General features: G+C 40.2%; 1 protein-coding gene across 1 annotated transcript in view; it reads right to left on the bottom strand.

Moving 5' to 3' along the window:
- The window catches only part of PDGFRA (platelet derived growth factor receptor alpha), a 46,961-nt gene that overhangs the window by 12,243 nt on the left and 10,332 nt on the right, over positions 1 to 24,386 (bottom strand). The window contains exons 4-16 of the mRNA XM_006276211.4: positions 21,524 to 21,787; positions 18,177 to 18,307; positions 16,595 to 16,766; positions 16,311 to 16,500; positions 15,021 to 15,136; positions 13,916 to 14,042; positions 12,218 to 12,411; positions 11,638 to 11,732; positions 11,402 to 11,534; positions 5,340 to 5,444; positions 4,080 to 4,190; positions 3,681 to 3,834; positions 1,040 to 1,206 (exon numbers count right to left, since the gene is read on the bottom strand). Coding sequence (XP_006276273.1) covers positions 1,040 to 1,206; positions 3,681 to 3,834; positions 4,080 to 4,190; positions 5,340 to 5,444; positions 11,402 to 11,534; positions 11,638 to 11,732; positions 12,218 to 12,411; positions 13,916 to 14,042; positions 15,021 to 15,136; positions 16,311 to 16,500; positions 16,595 to 16,766; positions 18,177 to 18,307; positions 21,524 to 21,787 — 1,959 coding nt within the window. The remainder of the gene's footprint in view (positions 1 to 1,039; positions 1,207 to 3,680; positions 3,835 to 4,079; positions 4,191 to 5,339; positions 5,445 to 11,401; positions 11,535 to 11,637; positions 11,733 to 12,217; positions 12,412 to 13,915; positions 14,043 to 15,020; positions 15,137 to 16,310; positions 16,501 to 16,594; positions 16,767 to 18,176; positions 18,308 to 21,523; positions 21,788 to 24,386) is intronic.

The following is a 24,386-nucleotide window of genomic DNA, read 5'->3' as shown; positions in this document are numbered from 1 at the left end:
TTAACAGAGTATCATGGGCCAAGACTGTCTTCTCAGAGTAACTAACCCCTGTGTCTGTTTGTATTAGTTGCTGACACATACCACATTCTTTTTTAAAAAGAAATTTCCAGTACCAAATATAAGGTTTGTTTTTTTCTGTATATAATTTTTCCCAGAGGATTATAGCAAAATACTAAATTTAAAAAAAGCTGTCAGCATATTACATGGGTTGCTTTTTCCTATTCAATTTGTGGTTAAAAAATGAAATACTGATTTAGAGATGGTAACTTCATTACTTTTTTTTTGTACATGTATATACATTTTTTACCATTAACTTTTGCTGAGCACTGTTATGCTTCTCAGCAAGCATTCACTGGGACATGTCCAATACTATCAAAAAAAGGTCAGGAATTCTATGGCAAGAGTTCTTAATTTTTATGAAAAATGACAGCAAAATGCAGACTAAATCCAGTCATTCATTCAACCCTGCTAACCCAGATCAAAGCAACAGTGCATTAGTCTACCATCTAATTCTGGCTCTGGATATGATTTAAGTTCCAATGCCAGAAGTGATCAAGACTATTTCGGAAGCAATGCATTTAGCTGCTGAGAAAAGGGATAGGGAATGGGATGTTTTCATTGCCCTCATTACATAATGCAGGAAAGTATTTGTGAGTGTTCTCTATTTGGTAAGTGTCAGTTAACATGGAATGTAAATGGAAACAGAAAAAGATAGATTATTGTTATTATTACTTGGTCCTATTGCTCAAAAATTTGAAAAATACATAAAAGTAACAAAAAACTGTTGCCATGAAAGACTCTGTGAATGCCTTCATGCCATGCAACATACCCACTCATACTTCACAGCAACAACAAAAACAAAACTCTATCCATTCTGCACCTGATGGAGCACAAGCTCCTATCATTAAATTTAAACAGTATAAGGCTTACACGACACAGGTGAGAAATTCCAATGCCATGAGGACAGAGATAATTGGTGTGTTTCTGTAGGAATGTGTTTTTAATAACAATGAATACAAAAGAGAGAGTTCTCAGTTACCTGACATGGATTTCTTCTTGTATGAAGCAGGTCGATCATACATAGATCTCTGGATATCAGAATATTTAGAACCCTCCTTCCTTTCCAGCATGGGCACATACTGGGTCGTATCAGCTTGTTTCATGTCCATGTATTCTCCATTGTTTTCAAAGGATAAAATTACATAACTGAAATATAAACAAGTATTGCCCAGTAGATACATTAATATTTCACATGACATCTTCACAATCAATTTCTGGATGGTGGTTCACTCTAAACCCATAATTTCTCTTCTCTTCATTTTGCTCTGAAGTATAAAAGTATAAAAGCTCACATATGGTATTAAATATTACAGTTGATAAAAATATTCCAGCCAGCCAGCCAGGTTTCATAGAAACTATTCTGCTGTGTGAACCCATATTCTCCTAAATATTTCCTATTCACACAAGTCAATGGGGTATTTACATGGGTGACAATTCCTGGAATCTCTCTATGTAAGGTTAATGAATTCTGATTATTTTTATGAAATTGTGTAGAGACTCATATAATGTTTTCAGGTGGTAGGAGCTAAAGAACAAATAAAAGGAGGTATTAACTTTAGTGCTGGGACTCTGGCCAAAGAGTGTTCATGTAAAGGAAGGTGTCTGCCCTTGGAGAACCAGTGCTAGTAAGTGCTCTAAAAGGTTGGAAGGGTCAGAGAATGGAAAATCCCAAGAGAACAAAAAACAGTCAGAAATTGTTCATCTTTAAAAGATTAGAAGGACACACAGAAGCAAAAGATAAGTGCAGTGGGTGAGAGAAACACATGGATCGTTTTTTGTTATAGAAGGGTGCAGTGTTCACAGTAGGGGGTGCTACTATGAAAAGCCACCTGCCTCAGTGTGCCAGGCCCAAAACCACGCTTCGGGAGTCTCCCACAGGGAGCCTACAGCCAGCTGTCCCACTTCCTGAAGAACACCCACAAGCCTGGAGTAACGCTGCCACTACCCGGGCACTGGGCACTGGTAGGGCTCTGTGCAGCGCAGGGCACACAGACCCTGCAACCCTTGTGAGTGATTTGCCCACAGTAATATTTCTGGGTGGTTCTTTCAGTCCAAAGCATCCAAAGATAGCATCAGGTAACTGAGGGAAAATAAAAAGACAAACTGGCCAAGCTGGAAGTGAAAGGCCAGGAAGTGGAAAGGAAGTGGAAGTGAAAGGTCTCTCTCTCTCTCTACCCACAGTAGCACAACACGGCACATTGCAACTCAATACCTTTATTGATAAGGGGCAGGGGAGTAGAGGGGGGTTAGAACAAGGAAATTAGAATACAATTTGAGCAAACATAAGGAATGTAAGTCTTTTACAGGTATAGTAAAAGCTGTGTTATCCGGCACCTGACAAGCTGGCATGCTCTACTAACTGGCATGCCGGCTTGTAAGGTAAAATGAAACCGGAAATGCCCACCATGGCACTTCTGGTTTCTTTGAGCCCCCACAGCCCAGGGCAAAGCAGCCTGGGCTGCCAAGTCCCCACTGCCCAGGGGCATAACAGGCTGAATGGGGCACGCCTCCCTGTCTTGCGGGGCTCCCAGGCCCCGCGGGATGGTCGGTGATGCCATGGGAGGGGCGGCGATGCCTCGGATGCAGCGGGAGAAGCGGCGGCCCAAACAGGCAAAGACGCCTGTTCAGGCCTCTCGATTAACCGGCATATTTTGTTATCTGGCATCCCCCCTTCCCAGGGGATGCTGGATAACAGAGCTTTTACTGTAATTGGACCCACAATCCTTTTAAGACATGACTGGCCTAAACATAATTCCTAACTCCTGGCCACTGTCCAGAGTTTTACTTACAGCAAATCACAGGGGCATGTTGCTCATGGTGTTTCAAAATGCCTGCCACCAGGAAGAGGACACTCCCGCCTCCCCCTAGGAATTTATCTGACCAGGTCACCTGATTGACCAGCCTGTACTAAGAAGAAAACCAGGAGATAGAGGGGTCACCTGGGTTGGCCCAAGTGAGGGGCAGAGAGAGGGGGAGGGGATTTCTTCACAAAGGTTACTTCGTGAATTCAGAAACAGTTGAAGAAAAAGGAAGATGGCTGGAGGAGAGAAACAGCAAACTGCAGGCTACAGAAGAAAAATGATAAAGAGAGAGGTGCAAGGGAAGGGGGCTTGTAAACCTTGAAGGCCCAAATCCTCAAAAACGCTTGAAAGTTGTGAGGAAACTGAGATGGGAAATGGAGTACAGGTTTTATATGATTTTTTTCTAGGTCTCTATATCTCTTGCGTTACCGAATGTAAAGAGTGATTAGTTTTACAACCTTGCAAGGTCTCCGTGGTATGTTTCAACTATTATGTTTTCCTGAAAAAGTCAACTGTAACTCAAAGTGCCTACATAGTTGGGTTTGGGAAAGGGTATGCACAAGCAATTTGGTTATTTATGAGGGGCTTAGCACTGGTCCTGGGGCCTAAAGCAACTCTCTGAAGGGCTGACAGCAGAGAATCATTGTCCAAGAAGTGTATTGTGCTGGACCTTGCTAACACTGAAGGAAACCTGATGAGTATCCAGAAGAGGGAGCTTTATTGAGGGCTGTGACATCATGAATAAGGAAAGAAAAAAAGGAGAGTTTTCAACATCACACCCTTAATTTGCAAAATATAATAGTTTTTGTCTTTTCTCACCTTCTTGTGCTTTCATCAGCTGGGTTCATGCCAAAGATGTCCAAGTCCTTCTTCAGCTTTTCTGGGTGTCGGCTTAGAAAATTATCTCTATTCTTATGCAAGTAGTTTACCAAATCTCCATAAAAGCAGTATTCAGTAATGATGTAAATTGGACCTAATTAAATAAGGCAAAATAATACATTTCTGATTTAAAAAGTCATTGTAAAAATAATGAAATCCAACTACAAAGGTGTTAAGAGTTATAAGATTTTGGTTGTTGATCTGTGAAGGTAAATACTGATATCAGTTTATGAACCCATTCTGTCATATTTATTTTTAAAAGTTCTTGTTAAACACTGCTCAACTGTGTTTAACTTTAGCTCTTAAGTAACCAGTAACTTTGTGCTGAATAAAGCCTACCTGATTTGGTACAAGCTCCTAACAGATTCACAATGTTCAAATGTGGCCCAAGATGTGTCATTATCTTCAGTTCAGACATTAGTGCTTGTTTTTCGCTGGATCTCGCTGTGGCTATTGGAAAAAATAAACAAGCCTGTTAAGACAAATGTTCCATGTTATTGTAAATCCTATACAGTCAAGGCAATTTTTTCATTCAATATATATTGCTTTCTTGATGGAAACATTTATGTAGAGATCTCTTGAGGTGGCCTTTGTACTTCATATGATGAACGCATAACACTGAAGAATACTATTAATGACCAATAAAGAACTCACTTGACTTAATTTATTAAAGGGTCCTGCCTGCTTGCACATATCCCATGTTGCAAAGCAGCAGCCATACATCCCATTTTCACTGCCACTCTAAGAACTCCTATGTCATTTCTCCCCTTTGAGAAGAGCCTTGTTAGGAAAAGGGGCATAATTGAGAATTCCAGTTCCCTGGTGACACCAGAACCTAGAATGACGCTGGTAGTCACAAGCCGGTGGAACAAAGTAGAGCAGCCCTGGGGACTACTTGACTTCATTGTGGGAAGCAAACAGAGCCAGACAGACCCAAGATCAGTAGGTCACAAAAGTAGTTTAAAGACAATTATGTTCTATTATTCCACACTTGTATCACTGCTTTTTATATTATTTATAATGCAAGAGCTAGCCAACAGCTTGCTATTATCAAAGCTCAGTACCACTTATAGAAATAGAAATATTAGAATTCAACAATGTATAATTATGTATAATGTCACATCATGTAAGTTTTTCCTGTGTAATGGACATGAACACAATTATGTTGTAGACATTCATTTAAAATTTCTTTTAAAGTCCTTGAGTAATATCCTGAACTACTAGCTAGCTGTATTTCAATCTACATGCATTTATAGCAACTAAAAACCTGTCTGATTCACTTAGTTACACCATGATGTCATTCTAATATGCTCAAAAATTTAATGATTATTATATCATTTTCCAAGCTTACTGAAGTATTGTGACATTTTGGCTGATACTATTAAAATAGTACCTTCTAAAAAACTTCAGAAGCATAGCGAATAAAAACAATCACAAATAACACTAAACAATCCAAAGGATAATCTCAAAATCAAATAGTTCTCTAGTTTACTTTCCAATTTAACAGTAGGGAGAAATCACTTATACAAACTGAAACAAACAATCTGTTATGAACATGAGCTATCTAGTCTGAAAAGTGGAATCACAAAGATTACTTACGTTTCAGCATTTTCACAGCTACCTTCATCACTGGTTGAGAGCGACTTAACCCATATGCAGTTCCCTCAACAACTTTGCCAAATGCACCAGAACCAAGAATTCGACCTGCAGATAACAGAGTTTCACAATAGCTTATCTCAGTGTTTGTAACCATTGCTCTTTATGTTCACTCTTATACAGCATGAATATACTTGTTCATCCAAAACATCATCATAATCTTGTATTATGGTTGTTGTTGTTGTTCTTGTTATTCATAAAAGGAAAACAAATAAAAAATAGTAGTTTTAATCGAATAATATTTCTAAAAAAAATACAATAAGCAAACAGCAAAGAGCAACTATAACTGGCTTCTGTGGGGGTGTGCCTTCCTGCCTTACTTAAGGGTTGAACCCATTAAACCCTCCGTGTTTAACGTTAGGCCCTTAACCTAGTACTGGACAGAATTTCAGATTGGAACTAGCAATTAAAGCAACCTACAGCAACCTACAGCTTACAGGACAGATGCAGCTTGCAGAGCCATTGGATCCAGTCTGCAGAGCATGGGCTTCAGCAACATCTAGCAACAGGGGTTTCCACCTGTGCCACACCACATCAGGTCACATTGCACCACAGCTGTGCAGCCAGCCATTTCCCTTATGCTGCGTCATAGCTGGGCAGCAGAAAGAAGCAGCAGCAGGGAGAAGTCGTAGTGGAGGCTAGGTCCTAGTGCCAGCCCAGCCCATCTTTGACCAAGCTGGGTCATTCCAGCTCACTGCCAAAAAATGTTGCCAACCCCTGAATTAAAGGCTGGTTCCATAAAGTGTCTTGGACCATGAGAGCCATACTTTAAAGATACAATATAGTTGAGGGTGGTATCAGTTCAGTGTAAGACTACAAAAGCAAGTATTACAAACAATCTGAGAGATGTTAAAATACATGTTGATCTCATATGAGGGAAAAAAAACCTCTGAAGTTTAATACACAAGTGTGTTTCATATGAAAGAACAGTATTTTATTGTAATTTCCAAGTGCTATAATAAGACACCTGATGTTTATACCTACTTTTTCCTACCCGCAAATCAGGTCAAACAAAAATGTTGGATTATCATATCTTGTCTTCTGTTATGGATTCAGTGTGCAAAAGGACTAGGTATAGAGCTGATACAATGGCTTAGGCCAGATTTTTAAAGAAATATGCGATGGGCAAATATACATAAAAATAAATGTATTTCATAGATTTCATAGTCAAAGTCAAGTCAAGTCAAAGTCAAATTTATACTAAAACAGTGAAAATTTAGTGAACAAAGCCACATATAAATTCTAGAAGTTAGTATTTTATCATACTTGTCATCCACGTTACTTTTTACAACCAGTTCAAAAAATAGTGCTTGTTCTTAGCGCTGAAAAATACAGTATTGCATCTTTCAAAGTTTTTATGTAATTTAAGTACTTATTTTGCCATATACTGCACTTTTACCTCTCCCATGCTCCTAGTGGTGCTGTTTCTAGAGAACCTACTCTGTATTGTCACAACACACAGTACACAATTTTATTGTGTATATATATAACTAATAGGCTGAGTCCTCTGTGTTTTCAGCCAAAAAAATCATCTTTTATTTTACTAAAGTTGGACAGACACTTGGCAGGGATAGTTTAGTCAGGGATGAACCTGCCTTAAACAGAAGTCAGACTAGATGACCCTGTCCCTTCCAGCTCTACTTTCCTATGATCCTATGTGAAAGACAGTATTTTAAAAAATGATTACAGCTGGTGTAATTTAGTTCTCATGGAAAATCAGTCCCAAGATCACTGATTCTGATTTTTGTGTATTCCTGGTTTCTCTTATGATTCAGGATATGAGCAAGCTTCCTACTATACTGCAAACTGATTCAAACATATTGAGGTTGAAATGTATCCTCTGAATATGTTCAGATGAAAGGTCTGTGAACCACATGGCAGGATGCAGCTCTTAAAACACAATGGTATGTGCCGAAGCTGCTTGATCTCGTCATTTTCATATGCCAATTCCGCCCAAAACCATATTGTCAGTTGATCATGGAAAATGCTTCCTCTTCATCAGCACCTCAGATAACTTTAGCCCCATGCAGAGAAGGCCAGGAGCACTTCCTGGATTCCAGGAATTTGTTGTTATCATCTCTCCTTTTCATTCCTCTCTATACCTTTATTTTTTAGACCTACTCTGCATGTGTTTTCTGAAATTGGGTGGGAGCTGACTGAACAAATAACACACAGCAAAATTCTGCCTACTGATACTACACTGGATTTGAATTAGTAGCCCAAAATCAAACTATGACTTTTTCTTTCTAAGCTGTCACAGGGTACCATGGCAACTACCCTGGAAAGCAAATTACAGTTTTTCTGCAAAATGGGTATAGCCTGGACAGCAATGATACAAGATTCCTCACACTGATGAAGAAGCCATGTTAAGGATTGAAATTTTTCTTCAGTACAGCCTCCGTCCCTATCCTCATGGCTTTCTTGTTGACATGGCCAAAGAGAGTGTGATTTTTTTAGCAAATATAAACCAAATTCTGTGTCTGGTAAAATGCTGACGTCAATAGAGCTGTTCCATATTTAGACATATGAAGCAGATAAATCTGCACTTAAATAGAATTGTCTGTGTTGACAATGTCACCCAAGCCTTGAAATCTAGGGCCATCTTTGTCTCCTTGCTCTTCGTTACCTTTCCCATCTAAGCTTCTTCTTCTTCCATAATATTTTAAGTGCTCTCCAGCCAGAGAGCAGACCTCTGCCCTGTACTGACTATTGTAACCTCCTCTTCCCTGAGCTCCCCTCCCTCCACATGGCTTCACTCCAGTGGTGGGCTAAATAGCACAGGGATAGGTTAATGAATACTGTAATTTGGCTAAGTAGTTAGCCCACCCAAAGTAATACATTGCCTTAGCAACACTGATTCTGGTTTAGGAGGTAGCCTGCCTACTTGAGAGTGCTACTGCCAGCCACAGTCAATTTATCATGTAGACATGCCCTGAATAATTACCACACTAGGCTACACTGTACTAAAATGACTAAGAAGTGACAAGCTTTGTAACCTACATCCAAACTCTTGAAACAAGTAAATTAGTGGACCACTGATTTCAATGGTAGTTCCATACATTAAGTAGTTAGGTGCTTGGCTTGATTTCTATGTAATATTGGTAGTCTAAAGATGTGAATGGTATCTATAGTTTTATCTGTTAGACTAACATTGGGTTTTAATGAGTACATTGTGACAAATATATGATCAGGTCTGAAATCAGGGTGGTCACCCTGAATCAGGGTGGTGACATTCTAAGGCCATTCAGAAGTTCACAGCACTAGCAGGGAGAGAACTCAAATCCTGCTACTCTGAAAATAAAGTTTTCTGCCACTTCCCAGAACAGTATTCTAAGCACCAAGTGACAAGTTAGACATTCTCCAGCCCTCCTCTTGAAGCTAACCTTGTGGGCAGCCAAACAAGGGAGATGTATGAGCCAAGAAGGCCAAACAAGGTTCAGTGAGATGACTACTGTTCTGCTGTGTTATAGCCTGGGCCTTTGCTTCCAATGGGGCAAAAACTTTTCACTGCTCAGTTTCTATTTTATTCAATGAATATTAAATGCAAGGTTCAGTGGTTCAGCCTCAGAAGAGGGCTAGAAAGGAGTTTGGATAAGGACAAATCTATGCCTAAAGTGGTTAGCATACTGTCCTGGGGAGTTGGACAGATGCATATTCAAGCCCCCCCCCCAGGTGAGGGGGTGTCTAGAACATGGGTATCCCATTTCCCAGTGTCCTAACAACTAGGCTATTGGCCTAAATCATAAGAAGGTTCCCCACTCCTTCTGTCATATTCAGCTACAATTTAGGATTTATACATAGGTACGTGCATATGGAGCCATGTACCTGCCCAATTAGAGTGTAGTTTACAAGGCATACACAATAGTCATGCAGACACTTGTGCATCTACTCTGCATATGGAATAGACTCACAAACTGTGTGTAAATGTAAAAAATGTCAATTACACATTTGGGAAAGTGCCATGTGGGCATATAAAATTAAATAGAATTCTTCCCTGTATGTGCTATGTTGGAAAAATGAGAACAAAGTAAACATATTATTGTAAAACTTATTTATAGAACTCCAGACAGTTGAAGCTTTCACTTTAGGAATGCCAAAAATTAAATCATAATCCCTGGTTTTCCCAACTTATACATTTTCAAAGAGTATTGAGTATTCCTTGAAAGTCAGTGGATTTCTACTGGGCTAAACAAAGGCAGAATATAGCCTATCAAGTATAGTAAAAAGCTTAATATGTATCAGAAAAATAGTTGTGAAAACCATCGCTGATTGCTACAAGAACATACAGTATCATTTTTTATAGCTATTCATTATGAATTTACTCATAAACAAGAATGCAATAGAGTAAACTAATGGTAATGAGTCAGAGAAACAAAATTACTGTGATGGAATCCTAACAATTCAGCTCTGACAAAATCTTTTTATGTACATAATTAAATCCAGAAATGTAATAAAATAATTCCTTTAAATATCTAGCATGGTTTAGGCTCATATTAGCAGCATGAATTTAATTAAGTGATTATTTTTCTGAATAAAAGTGTGTGTGATACATTAATTGTGAAAATTAACACCAATCCTTTCTAAAACAAGAATTGCTTTTGTTTTTGTTGACTTGTGCAACAACAAGGAGCAGTAGAAAAAGTGAACATGTTTTAAAAATGTACTGGACAAAAATATCTTCCACTTTTGCTTCACCTGTAGTTTTTCATATAATTTGATGTGCATGCCTCCAAAAATAGAACATTAGAAATGTTTAATTCAATAGAAAATAGAGAGAGGGCATAATTACTTATTTTACATTTTTGGGGATTATGCTAGGATCTTACAGTTCACCTATAATGATATAAGGTACCTGTCCTTTCAATAAAATTCTATGTGAGACTCAACAAAGGGACAGCAAAACAGTAAAAAATGCATGACAAGAAAACACTGGTCACAGAAATAAAATTATGATCTTACTCAACAGTGATCAGGGCCAGGTTAACCCATTAGTGGCCCCTAGGCAAACAAACTCATGGGCCCTGGGTGGGTCAAGGCCCTCCACCACCGTGGCACTGCCCCGTGCAGGGAACGGGATTTAGAGCTGCTGCGAGGAAGCAGCTGCAGTGGCGGTGTGGCCAGCAGAGGGGAGGGAAGGGAAAGGAAGGGAGGCGGATGGGACCATTTGTGCTGCTGTCGTGGAAGGAAGGACAGAGCTATAGGAATGTTCCTAGTGTGCCTATGTGTTAATCCTACCCTGACAATGATGTGCATATCATGGCTTAATAATTTTTAAAATATTTTTTAATAAATAAGTAAAATTACTTCCATATTGCACTGGAGCTTTCTGCATTGAATAAACAAATGTCTTATAAGATAAACATGTTCCTGCTGACTCATTTCTTCTAGGCATCTCAGCTAAAGTGAGTCTTAAAGCTGGAATTTAACAAAAGGAGGTGAAAGTAATGGCCTGAAAAACATGAGGCTTGGAACCATTTTGAGTGACCATATGGAAGAAGGTTAAAACAGAGACATGGAAGATGCTAACATTTGAGGCCCAAGGCTGACATTATTGGCAGAGAAGTAGAAGTACAAGCAAAGCGTAATGCAAAAAAAGGTAAAGTCAAATAAGAAGGTGGACATAGAGTTACACAAAACCTTAAAAATTAAAAGAAGGGACTTGAACTTAATGCAGTGAAGCACAGAAATCCAATGGGGGTAGTGCAAGAGAGTATGACATGGCTGGACTGATGGGTGAGGAAGCTGATCATTACAGATACATTTTGTGGTGTTGATTATTATATTCTAACTTAAGAATCCTGTTAATACTGACTGGCACAGTGTGAAGATATTGTAATAGTTTTATAATACCCTTTCACAAAATAGGAAATTCTTTCTCTATCTAACTTTCTCTAAAATAGTATGTCTCTTCCCAGAGTTCACCACTGAGTACAGGTTCAGAGTTCTGACTCCCCATTAAATCAAAGGTTTATCTCTACAAAAGAAAAAGGCTATGAAGTATTTACCAAGGACTAATCCATCTCTAGGAAACTCCCATCTTGAGTCATATGGCAGTTGCATTGGGTCCACATAAATGTATTCATGGCCGTCAGGACTGATTGATTCAATGACTCTCCATCTTATCTCATATCGTGGCTTCTGCAATGCAGAAACAAATTATACATAAATAGGTCAGGTTCATGCCTGCTTTAAGACTAGATCAAATAACAATATGAAGTTAGCATAATTTTTTGTAAGTTACCTGTTTCCATATGACGACCAGGACAATCAGTGAGATAATCACAATTACTAACAACACTAGGACTGCAGCAGCCACAGTTAACTCTGATCGCAATGCTGTCAAAAAAAAGGCCACAGTTTAGCTTTGTCTCCTAAACCTGGAGGGACCTGACAGAGGTACAAGTTTGTATGGGACAATAAGACAGCTATCTCCTTTGCTGTCAAAGTTCATATGCTCTACAGATGTTGTAAGTGTGGTCCCTAAAGGCAAGGGATATTAAATCATTCTCCATCAAGAATAACTGTCCGCCTATCTAAAAAACAACCATAGGATTTGCTTGGAAGAAGCTTCCAAGGTCAATGGTAACTCAGATGAAAAGATGAATCATGGAACCACATAATACATGAAAGATGGTTCCAGAATTAAGACTATGAATAGCTCATATTCAGATGTCTCTATTTTCATATTTACTTACTAGGCTGTTGTTTTTTATCTAGAAGACATGCATGCTGCATAATTACTTCCAGATTTGACTGGTTTTACTTAAGGGGGATTTCAAAATGATTGCCCTAAACTCACAGGAGGGACAAATTTAACTCACTAGGAGCCACAAGCTTCAGCTCCCGAGTAACAGCACCAAGGTCGTTCCTTGCAATGCACCGAACTGCCAGGGTTTCTTCTACCTTCTGGAAGGTCACCTGGCTTTCCACCATGTTCTTCTCATCCAAATGAGCCTCCATGCTAATATCTGAGATGTTGCTAGTCAGAAGTATCCATGAGGTATCATTGCTGCATCTACAGAAAGAAGAAACAGAAATATATACATTTAATTTAAATATGGATGGATAAGTGTGAACAAAGAATCACCTCAAGCAGTTCCATATACCCTGTCTCCGACAAGTCATTTTAAAGGCCAAAAATATTTATGGAAGCAAGTATCCTTTTCCTAAGAATCTCCTGACCCCCCTCTTCTTGTTCCTCATGGATTTGTGGTCTCCACTAGCAAATACTGCTTTTGAGTCTCAAGCATTGGAGCCAAGCAGGTGTGGCAGGCTCTTTATTATGTTCCACTACAATTTAATCCACCCTTTGCATTCCTCTGGGGGTTTCTCTTTACACTCAAAATTCATGACTGAGGCCTCAGTGCTGCACAAATGTATTTGGGGAATTGGGGAATCCCATACAGTAGTGTGAAATGTAGGTATAAGGACAGCCAAAAGCAATTGTGATAGTTTTTGTGATTTCTGGCCTCTACTAGGGCTGTAGTTTCCCTGTGTTGCTGTCTTCAAAGGGGAGAGAGAGAACTGCATATCTGACTCATGAAGATCCATCCACCTGTGGTTGTCCAGAGGGTGACTCTCTTTCTAGCTCAGTAAATATGAACAGAATAATTAAACAGTGTGCCTGAAACTCTTTGAAAATGAAAAGTGCTACCATAATATACAGTGGGATCAGCTTCAAAAAGTTGGAGAATATGAAAAGGAGATGGGGTAAGAGGGCTGGTCTAAGACAGTGGTGGCCAAACTGCATCTCGCAAGCCACATATAGTTCACTGGCAAGGTACTGGGGGAGAGCCCCACCCACTCTCCCTGAGGGGGCTCCGGGGGACAGAGCAGCGTGGCACTGTGTTGACAGGGGCAGGGGCTGCAGCCATGACACTTACCCCAGAGTGGGCTCCCTATGGGGAAAGCCAGAGTGGCTTAGTGGTGCAGGGGATGGGATAGTCACTTCCACTCAGGGTTGCTCAGCACCCCCTCCACCCTCTGACTTCAGTTGTTACTGTGCAGTCATTTAGTACTTGCTTACCCAAGTACCAAATCACTGCTCTGTAATCGACGTTACTGTGCAGTAATGACTCCACAGTAACTGGTATTACCATAAAGTAGTGTCGACGCAAGGCTTCCTGGTGACGCTGACTGTGCAGTAACTTGTTACTACTGCACAGTAGCTTGCCACTACTGTGCAGTAGTGTCACATCACGGTTCATGCCCCGTGACACTACTGAGCAGTAGTAAGGAGCTACTGCATAGTAGTAATGAGCTACTGTGCAGTAAGCATCTTGTGTAGATGCAGCCACTGAGGAGATACGTTGTTTTAGAGAAAACCCTTAAATACATGCATTGAATCTCTTCTATGGGATTAAATCTGTAGACTTGATGTTAACCATTTCTACCCAAGCTCTACCTAACCATAAGGAACAGGCCATAGAAAGACAAATGTATTTATTGTTCATAGACATCTGACAAGTCAAGAAAAAAACAGTCACATTTGAGATGAAGAAGCATCTATTTTTTCTTACTTTTTAATGTCCTTGCAAATTAGCCATTCAACATCAGGAAGAGGTGTCCCTTCTGCCAAGCACCTTACTGTCTGTCCTCCGGCTGAGCCATGATGATTATCCACCAGGTCTAGAATTAAGGCTGGAACTAGAAAAATATGGGAAAAATAATAAGTCAGAAAAGCAGTAGATTTTTCTAAGGTTCCAGGCAGCATTTCAGATGGAACAGAACAGAAGACATTTGGCCAGCAGACTAGTAATAACCAGAACTAGTTTAAAGTCAGGATTTCCACTTAGTGGGAAATTTCAAAATTCTGCAAAAAATATGGTTTATTTGGAACAAACAGATTACACTTTGAAATATTCCATAAAAGGGAAAAGGCAAACAAAAATAATTTTGAAATAATCAAGAGATCACTTAGTCAGAAAAATTCCAGCCAGTACTCATAAAAGTCCAAAGTCCTGCCCCTAAGAGACTCTGAAACTGCATCCAGAGGTTTTTGGTTGCTCCCAAGAAACTGATTCTCTACTTCCCTGAAGGAAAAAAATAATTCAGATTGACTTCAATAGGAGGTATTCATATTTTGTAGGGTGGAATTGGGCCAAGACCTTCAGGTCCATTCAGTACCTATAGTCACAGCATGGAAGTGCTATGCTGGACTCAGGGATCAGAGAAAGAAAGAGAAAACAGAGAACTTATGAGAGAGAGTAGGTTGATAGCAATTTGGATGTCTATATCTGGATGCAACCAGTTGAGCTAAACTTTAATCTCAGCAATGCCATGTATCAAGTCTCATAATATCCTCTCAGGTTACTTGAATATTGGACCCTTTGCAAATTCTTCCTGATTGGGATAAAATGCCCTGCTAGATGTCTGTCATCCCCATTTATCTGATTCCTGAATAAAAGCTTCCTGTCAAGGCTGTTGCAGGAAGCTGCACATGATTTTCTCCTCTTAGGAGTGAAGAAGAATTTTCTTGGAACAGGAGCATCCATAAAAACACACATTTTACAGGATGGGATGTTAGGGCAGGGGGCTGGCATGCCGCCATTCTAATACACCTGTGTTTAAATTAACTACAGTTTTGCTGTCCACTAGTATTTCTACAGCCCCAAAAGGGCTTACCTTGTATTAGTAATGAGAAAGTATATCTTTTAGTCTCATCTTCATTTTCAGCAACCAAGGTGTAATATCCACTGTCTTCTTCCTTGGCTCTAATCAGTTTTAATGTACTTTGAAACCTGTGGAAGCAAAAGACTTTGTTCACACTTTTTGCAAAACTGCAGACTTAATTAATCCAAATCAGTAGAAACAAACAATTGAATGGTACAGTTAATATCTGTCTATGGACGCTGTAATGTAGAGATGTTTTGCATTTCTATAGTGCCTTGCCTCTGTTTGAAAGTGCTGTTCAAACATTAACTAACTACCATAAAGTCACTAAAAAGTGAGCTAGCATTATTATTCCTTATGGGAAATTGGAAAGGTGCCTAATATGACTGAAATTGTAGGCAAGAGATTATTTTGGAGATAGAGTTTGGAAAGAGGCCAGGTTAGTATCAAGACAGGACTACAGAGGATTGGAGGAGGTTACAGTAATTAATGTAACTGATGAGTACAGTTTGAGCAAGTGAATTAGCCAGTAGGATAAAGAATGGATATTGTTTTTTCAGTATTATTAAGGAAGATGTGGCAGGTTGTGGGGGAAAGAAGAAATAGGAGTCAAATATGCTGTCAGGTTGTGAACCTGTACAATTAGAAAGATGATCATGTTGTCAACAGCAATGAATAAATGAATAAAGGAGGGAATGTGTGAAGGAAATATTATGAATTTGATTTTGGCTTTTATGGGCTTGAGCTGGCTGCAACTACCCAAAACCAGATGCCAGGGAAAAAAATTAGATTTGTGAGACTAAGTCCCAGGAGATGCATATTTATGTGGAGAAGTGTATTTAAGAATTTACACCAGAAAGGAATTAGTTAAAAATATAAGGAAAAAGAAACTCAACTTTAGAGTGCAAAGGAAAAGTCCAACTAGAGAAACTTGGCACATTCCTTCGGTGAGGTGGTATGGACATCCCCAAAGGAGACATTTAAAGAACAGTGGAAGAAGCAGGAATAAAAACAGGGAGAAGTCAAGGAGCAGAGGGAATCAAGGAGGATAGAGTGATCAACAACTGGGAAAAGACAAGGAAGATGAATGTATATACATTTTTGCATACCTTATATATATATAGTTAATATATATATATTTGCATATTTAAACAATGTCCTTGTTCTTCATTAAATTCTAGTAATAGATGTCATTAAGTGTCAGTAAGTGAAATCAGAAGATGTCTGTAGAAGAAACTTTCAAATCAATATGGCAAAATGACTTCTAAGATGCTTATTGAAACCTTGACAAGAACTTTTTACCTTGTCTCATGGATCTTATTTGAACTAGTAACAATCTCGGTAAGATTCTCAATCAGGGTCACATTGTCCTTCAGCCAGAACATTTTTGGAGTTGGATATGCGTGCACATCAACTACAAAATTTTTGACCTCATGGAGATTGACAGCTTCCAAAGGACTAAACTGGGGCTCCAGATGAATGAATCCTTTGTCTATAAATGATGAAAGTTTGTATAAATAATTCTGCCCAGAGTAGATTGGCATCTGTCAGTATGCAAATATTTGAACACTAGAATCAGACTGTACCGTGAACTGTAATGACTACTCTCCTATTTTCCTTAACCTCCTTGGTTGCATGTCTGGCAGTGCATTCATAATCCCCAGTGTCTTTCACTGATGCCTCCGGAATGGTCAAGGTGTAAACCAGCTTCTGGTGTGGAACTTTTATGTCATCAAGTTTTATCACACCTTTTTCTTTCTGTATTTTGGAGAGGGGAAAAATCTTTCTTAAGCAACCAAGGAAAGTGTTAAAGAGCTGTGATATCACTTCAGTAAGAGCAATGAAAAAGTTGCTATTATACATTCCAAATTTCACATGCTAAAGAAACTGCATCATACAAGACAAGTTTTCAGCCATGAATGAAAGAAGGGTATCCATAAGAATACACAATTTTGGAGCTAACTACAGAAGAATGTGTAAGTTAAAAAGTTGTGTATTTTGTGCAGATGGAGTAAATTGCCATCTAAAAATTAGGTGAAGAGCCTGAAAGAGCGTTTTAGCGCTAACATAAGCTAAGAGATTGTCTCCTCTGCTCATGGGGTGGGGAGAGAAGCGTAAAGCTATTGATTATCATTCTGGTAGTCTTTATTCAATTTCACAAAGTGAGACAAATTCTTAATGCCTGCTCCTAGGGACCATGTTCTATGTACCCTGCTTTTGAGTATAGTACCTTAGCCAGGAGTTCTTACAAGAACAAGAGTGTTCCAAATGGAAGGCAGCACATTCATTATGACTGAGGAATTGGAATAAAATAATATTTTGGATATCATAGGAATTGACTCTTATTTTCTGAGGGGGCCTAGATGATGGACATGTGGAAAGGTTTACGCATTTCAGGTGACAGCTGTCTTCCTGAGGGGGGCCAGGGCCCTTGAGCCCCCATGTGACCACTGTTGGATACAGTATGAAATTAGAATCATTCATAGAAGAACAAGGTTGTGATATTCAAAACTGAAAGTAAAATAAACATTTCCTAAATGAAATATTTTATTCTTGGACGTTGGGCGAAATTATCAGATTTTTTACACAATGCTACAATCACACTATACTTTGCGGTGCTGTCTATCATGGGGTTCTACTAAACCTTTGCTTTAGAACAAATACTATGAAAATTGGGACTGGTTCACCTCTCACAATGGGGTTTGATTAGTGTAACTCCACTGATTTTAATAGTTCATACTGATTTATATCTGTTTAACTTAAAGAAAAATCAAAACCTCTGAGCCTGTGATTTTAAGAAAGTAATTTTTAGAGACTCACAAATGTATGTGAGCAGGAGGTTTAGGTTCAGGTACTACGCAAGTCATTTCCTGAATGTTCCATTTTGTTCCAAGAGACAGCCTTCCCTCATTACCAGACTCCATCTTTCTAAAACGTTTGCATACTCTTAGCTAGCCCTCTTCTTCCTCGAATATTCTGAATTCTTACTAACAGTGACTTCTAGCTTCTGATTCTTACTTTCAGTTGTGATAACCAAATAATATTAAAAAAATTCATTTTCATGTTCATCTGTCTCATTCAAACAGCGAAGAGTTGACCCTTTGAACCTCATATTTTCCTTCATTGATGATAACACAATTATTCAGAAAGAAAAAAAGGAATATTTACCACTTTCCCTGGATAATTCCAATCTAAATTAACAACCTCATTGTGAGAGACCACACATGTTACAACAATGGTTTCGCCTTTTTTATATACAGTTTTAAGGGCTTCAATCTTAACTGGCAGCTGTGAAGTAGCTGAGGGGAAAAATAGAGAGAAAGTGCACCGTGTTTAAAAACCTTATGCAGTACATGAAAAAACTTTACAATGCAATATCTTTTGTGCTATTGTAAAGCAGAGATAACTCCAGTGAATCGGTGGAAGCAAGTCTGATTAACATTGGTGTAACCACCAAGAGAATATAATCGTTCTTGGTTATTTTTAACAATTTCCAGAGTACTAAAGTACTAAAATGATATGAAATCTTATCACTTTCTAGCTGAATTGCAGCAAATACAATGGAAATGTCAAATATAGAACACATTCCTTGTAACAAATTCCCCCCAGAATTAAAAGTCTTTTACACTCATCAATTTCACCCAAGGAGAAACCTATAATAAAACTTTCAAAAGCACCTCACTAATTTAGGCCTAGTGTGCACAACAAGACTATGCTGCCATTACTCAAGTTCTGCCAACCACACTTTGAAGGCATTCACCCTCATAAACCCCTCTGTAATGGCAGAATCCTCCTCTTTGCTAGTAGAGTTATTCCACATCTGCTGAGTAGAGTAAGGCTTTTACCACCACACAGCACCACACACATCCTATGTGTGTCATGTGTTGCTACATGACACATGTAGGAACTCCCATTGCCCTCAGCCAGCACACATGCGTATTTACCAGCACAACTGTTGTGTGGAGCTGTGAGGAGCTATCAAAAACCCATGGCTGGGTTTGCACTCTGGCTGTTTGGTTGTGGTGGCTGGTGTTTCCTACCACAAGGCAGCCTTAATAATTTCATTTTCAAAAGTGACTTAGGGCATTGTCTACACTATAACTACTAGGGGTGCACCGATAGAGATGTTGGGGGCCAATACCAATACCTGATACCTAAGGAGGCATATTGGCCGATACTGATCTGATATCTGATACAGCTCCCTTCAGCTGGTAAGTCCGGTGTGGTGGAAGGGTAGGGGGGAGGGAAGGGGCATGGGTGGGGCAGATCAACACCCCCACGGTGAAGGAGGGGCCAGGGGCAGGCACTACCCAGCCGGGGTGGAGGGGGTCCATGGAACGGAGGTGCGGCTTGTGGTGTGGGGGCAGCTCCCAACACTGTTTGCACACCGGAGGGCAGGGGCAGGGGGGGCCTGTGCCCCTGGATCTGCGTGGCATGGGGTGGGTGGCAGCTGTCTTGAGGAGCTGGTACTGCACTGAGCTTTTCTCGCTGGGGCTGGGCTCGGAGCGAGCTCCAGCAGTGCTGGGAGAAGGCTGCAGCCACTCCAAATTTCACCGCAGCTCTGCTCCCAGCCCTGCGCCACTGCCTGGCACATGGGTGGAGGTGGGGTATTCAGCTGGGGCTGTGCCAGGCGGAAGGTGGTGACACAAGGCTGGGAGTGGAGTTGCAGTGAAATTGGAGTGGCTGCAGCCTCCTCGCAGTGCCACCAGAGCCCAGTGTGAGTCCAGCCCCCAGTGAGAAAAGCCCTGCATAGTGCCAACTCCAGCTCCAACCTGCAGCTGCCACCTGCCCCATGCTGTACCGTGCCACACAGATCTGGAGGCACATGCCTCCCAGCCCCCACGGGGTACAAACAGTGTCAGGAGCCATCCCCACCCCACAAGCCATGCCTCCATCCTGGGTCCCCCCTGCCTTGGTTGGGCAGTGCCTGCCCCTGCCACTGCCCTCTCCCTCACCACAGGGGGACGTTGATCTGCCCCCCCACACCCCTTTCTTTTCCCCTCCCCTTCTGACTTACCAGCTGGAGGCAGCTCTCCATGCTGCCGGCTCTGCTCCCTGCTGCACTGCAGCTACATGCAGCACAGGCATTTATTGGCCAAATTATCGGCCCCATAAGGCCGATATGGATAATTTTCTCCATATCGGTACTGATCCAATATCAGACCTATGTATCGGTGCACCTCTAGCAACTAACATTGTGACTGCTGATTAAGAAGACACATCCAAATCAGCTTTAAACTAGTTACCTCATCAAATACTAATAGCAGTGTAGCTGTGGTAGCCCAGAGCTCAATGCAGTTTAACTGCCTGAGTATTTACCGCACATTATATTGCAGCTGCACTGTGCTTCACACCACAAGCTACACTCCTATCAGTGCGTGAGCCACTTAGTTTAAAGCTCTCTCAAGTATAGCCACACGATCTGCAAACACTGAAGTAATGTCAGTGTAGTCATACTCTTTAACGCTTAGGGCTAGATTTGAAAAATATATAGGCACCTAAACATACACATATGTGACTCATATGATTTAAAAAGCATGCAAACAGGAGCCCCTAACTAACCCAGGAATTTCTGTGTACCTTATCCAGTACCTATCTACATCTTTAGGAACCAAAATGTCTTTGCAGATCCCTTAGTAGCCTAAGTTCCAAAAATTTTCAACAACACTTAGTCTCCCGTGGGTGTATCTACACGTGCACTTTACTGCAGAGTAGACTAATTAGGTCCACAGTAAAGTTTCACCATCTACACATCCATCAATATTGGGGCACAGTAAATTCATTAAGCCCACCATAAGATAGTACTGTTAGGTACAGTACTATCTTACAGCAGAGTAATTGACTATGACAAAATGCAGGTGTTGATGGTGACTGCAGGCAAAAATGACACCTGGTCAGCCCAGACAGCAGGGGGCCAGACTCCTGCCTGCCACCTAGCCATGCAGCTCCACACTTTCAGCACTCTTGTGTCCCAGCCAGCCCCTCCACCACCCAATACTGCCATCCAAAGCCCAGGGCTGACTCCCTGAGCCTGCAGCCAGCCTGTGCCTGCTCTTCCCCAGCTCAAATTGCTGCTGTCCCAGGCACATGTGTAGATGCTGTGCCTGGGAACAATGTACTCCAGCTCAAACAGCTCCAGAGTTTATCCCTTTGCATTAATGGCACATGTAGAGGCACCCCAAGTGTCTAAATTACCTTTGAAAATGGATCTTAGGTACATAAGTCACATAGGCATTATTAGAAAATTTACCACTATTCACTAGAACATAGGAATTGTTACATCAGAACGAACTGATACAACATCTAGTAAGTAGCATTTCTTAATCAACGGACAGAGCCAGATGTTTCAAATGCAATGTAATCTGTAGGGGAAGAAAAAAGCTCTTTCTAAACCCAGATAATGAACTGTTCATGTCCTGAATGAAAAAGAATTATGGATCTTATGACAGAAGTAAGAAAAGAATCAGGATCACCATTTTTTACTTCCCCTCCTATGAAAAATTAAAAGGGATTACCTCTCAAAATATATATAAAGAACTCATCGGACTTGAACTCCACTCCTTTAACAGTTGTTTTGCATGTGTATGTGCCTGCAGGAAAATTTCCTATGAAGCCCTGCTTGCTATCATAAAAGGCATATAAGGGCTTGGCTTCACTGTTAATTAAGGTTACTTGAGCATCAGGGTCAGTTGTACGACAAGGGATAACAGTGGAATCGCCTTCTTCTATTAGGATGAATTGATCCTCTTGTAGCGTAGGAACAAAAGGGATATCTGGATCTGTAAAAAAAAAATCACAAGTGTTTTTACATTGTATTGTTTTAATACTTCCATAGTACAGGAGTAGAGAGATCCGCAGCTATTAAGCATCTTGAATGAAATTGTTTTTCCTTGCTTTTCCAGAGGTAACTGTTAACAGATATTAAAGTAGCATGCTGTACCTGATACAAACTCACAATGATGACATTGCAAGCAGATGGGCCATGTAACCAGAGATCCCATTTGCCCACAAAGCACAAAGAATTATTTATAACAGAAAGTGTAAGGCCACCAGGAGAAAAGTAAGGGTTGCTATTTCTTTTCCATTTACATCTGGTGGAGGTTCTCCAAAGTGCTATTCACTGGCAAAATTAGATTAAATGACAAAAAACAAGATGGTCACTAATATTGACATGTAAAAATGGTCACACTTTTCAGTGGAATGAATTAAAAATAAAAGGCTAAGTTTGGATACTTCTATATAGACTCACTGAAATCAAATTATAGCAAAGCCTATTGGGCAGATTTTGAATCCAAAAGTCCAATTTTCAAGCTGAAAGGCATTAACTTGTACTTTGGACATATAATATATGCCACAAACAATAGGGAGAATAAGCAGAAGAGAATGAATGTCTTGGCATTTACTGCCATTTATTCTAATTCCTTTATAGTTGTGATATCAGAGTCCATATAACTAAACAACCCTAGGAATTTTTGTTTTAAAATGGCATTACAAACCAAAGACATTGAATAGTTTGGGTTTGGCTAAATTAGTTAAAGCCAGATTTCATCTGAAAATAGTTATAGCTACATCACTTTGTTTATATATTGCTAAAATGCCCATTACTGGGCCATTAACTCAGATTATCACGTCATCTCCAAAATTATAAACCACAACCATCAGAAAACATAAAAAGAAAAAAACCCCAAATATATAAAAAATGAAAACTACAGCTCTCAAATCATGAAAATCTGTCATTTTCAAAATAAACAACTGCTGTACAACTACAAGCTTATGAGCCAAGTGTTATAGTAAATTTTAACAATGGGAGTATAAACCCTCCAACACTAGAACATTGAACACTGGCAATCTTTATAAAAATAATCCAAACTGGCACTCTATGGCCGTATCCAGACACGTGTGGACATTTGGTTCTCTGGGAACAACTAGCAGCAGCACACCTTGCACCACTGCTAGTTGTCCCTGGGGAATGCCTGTGCCCCACACACTCTGGAGCACAGCAAGTTACCCCAGGTGGGCTAGGGGAGGGTGGGTCCAGTACTGGACTGGTCCCAGCAACCTTACCTGGGGCCTGGGGGGCCTCCCAGGTCTGTAGCTGTGTCACTCCTGCCACGCAGAGCCTGGCTGGCAGTGGAGTAAAGCTCCAGCCGGCCAGGCTCTGGCTTTGGGCAGTGTGTCCCAACATGTGCACTGCTCCAATTTTATTTTTGGTAGGGATATCCAGGGGTCAAAAGAGCCATCTAGGCTGCTCCCTTGCAGCACACAGAGCAACAGAACATGCGGTATGTGGCACCACAGATGTGTCTGCCGCACTACATACGGCACAACCGTGCTCATCTGGATGCAGCCTATAAGAATTTTCTGCCAATTCTATATATTTATTTTCCAAATACAATTTAATACAAAAAGGGAATTTACCTAGTTTTTTTTCTGCCTGCATTAAAATTGCAACATAAGGAGCGTGCACAGAAGTGCTCCATGCATGTTTTACAGAAATATCATTTAGAGCATTTTTAAGGCATTATGAAGTTACAGTGCTCTTAAACATGACAGAAGTGCAACATTTGGTTGGGGAGGCCCCTGAGCCTGATAAACACAAGGAGGCAGGGGGCGCTCTACAGCCTCCTGGGGCTTCTCCACTGGCCAGAAACTTGGCCTGCTTCCAGAAGTTATTTAAAGCACTATTGGTTGCTAAAGTGCTGTAAAATACAGCATTTCAAATTTAATACCTCATTTAACAAGGGTTATTTTAAGTGCTGTACCCATTTTTAAAGTACCTCAGAGCTATGCAATCTGGTAAGTCACAGCAATAAAGTGTTTTAAATAGAGAAAAAAGAAGCTTCTGCCATAAAACTGTATATACCCTATGTGAAACTTTGAAGTGGCTTTTTCTTGATAAAGAAAGTCTTATAATTTATTACAGGAAAAAGAATGGTTTTGTATCCAAAATCAAGAAGGTTTGCTGTGGAAAGGGAAATTTTACAATTCTAAAATTTGTAGAAAAAAGACTATACTGAAATTTCAATAACTGTTTTAAGAAGTGCTAATGTTTCAAGTTTGTTATGGTAAATATAGAGAAAAATAATGGAAAAATCATGGATGTCTTTACACACGCTCTGGGGTGGGGGAGTCGCTTTAATTAACGTGGCTTTAGGGAGCTGCTCTAATTAAAGCACTAGCAGTGTCTCGTGTATTCAGTATCCCACGCTTCAAAATGGCAGCCCTTTTGAAGCACAGGGACACTGAATATATGAAATGCTAAGGCTGCGGGAGCGTGCTATTTTGTTTACATTAATTGAGTCTGCTCTGACACATGCTAGTTAGAAACAGACATCAGGCACATGTGGGTACCCTGTGTTACCAATGTCACAAGCCATA

This window comes from Alligator mississippiensis, chromosome 2, assembly GCF_030867095.1.
Source record: "Alligator mississippiensis isolate rAllMis1 chromosome 2, rAllMis1, whole genome shotgun sequence".
Taxonomy (NCBI): Eukaryota; Metazoa; Chordata; order Crocodylia; family Alligatoridae; genus Alligator; species Alligator mississippiensis.
This window is presented reverse-complemented; position numbering and strand designations above follow the sequence as displayed.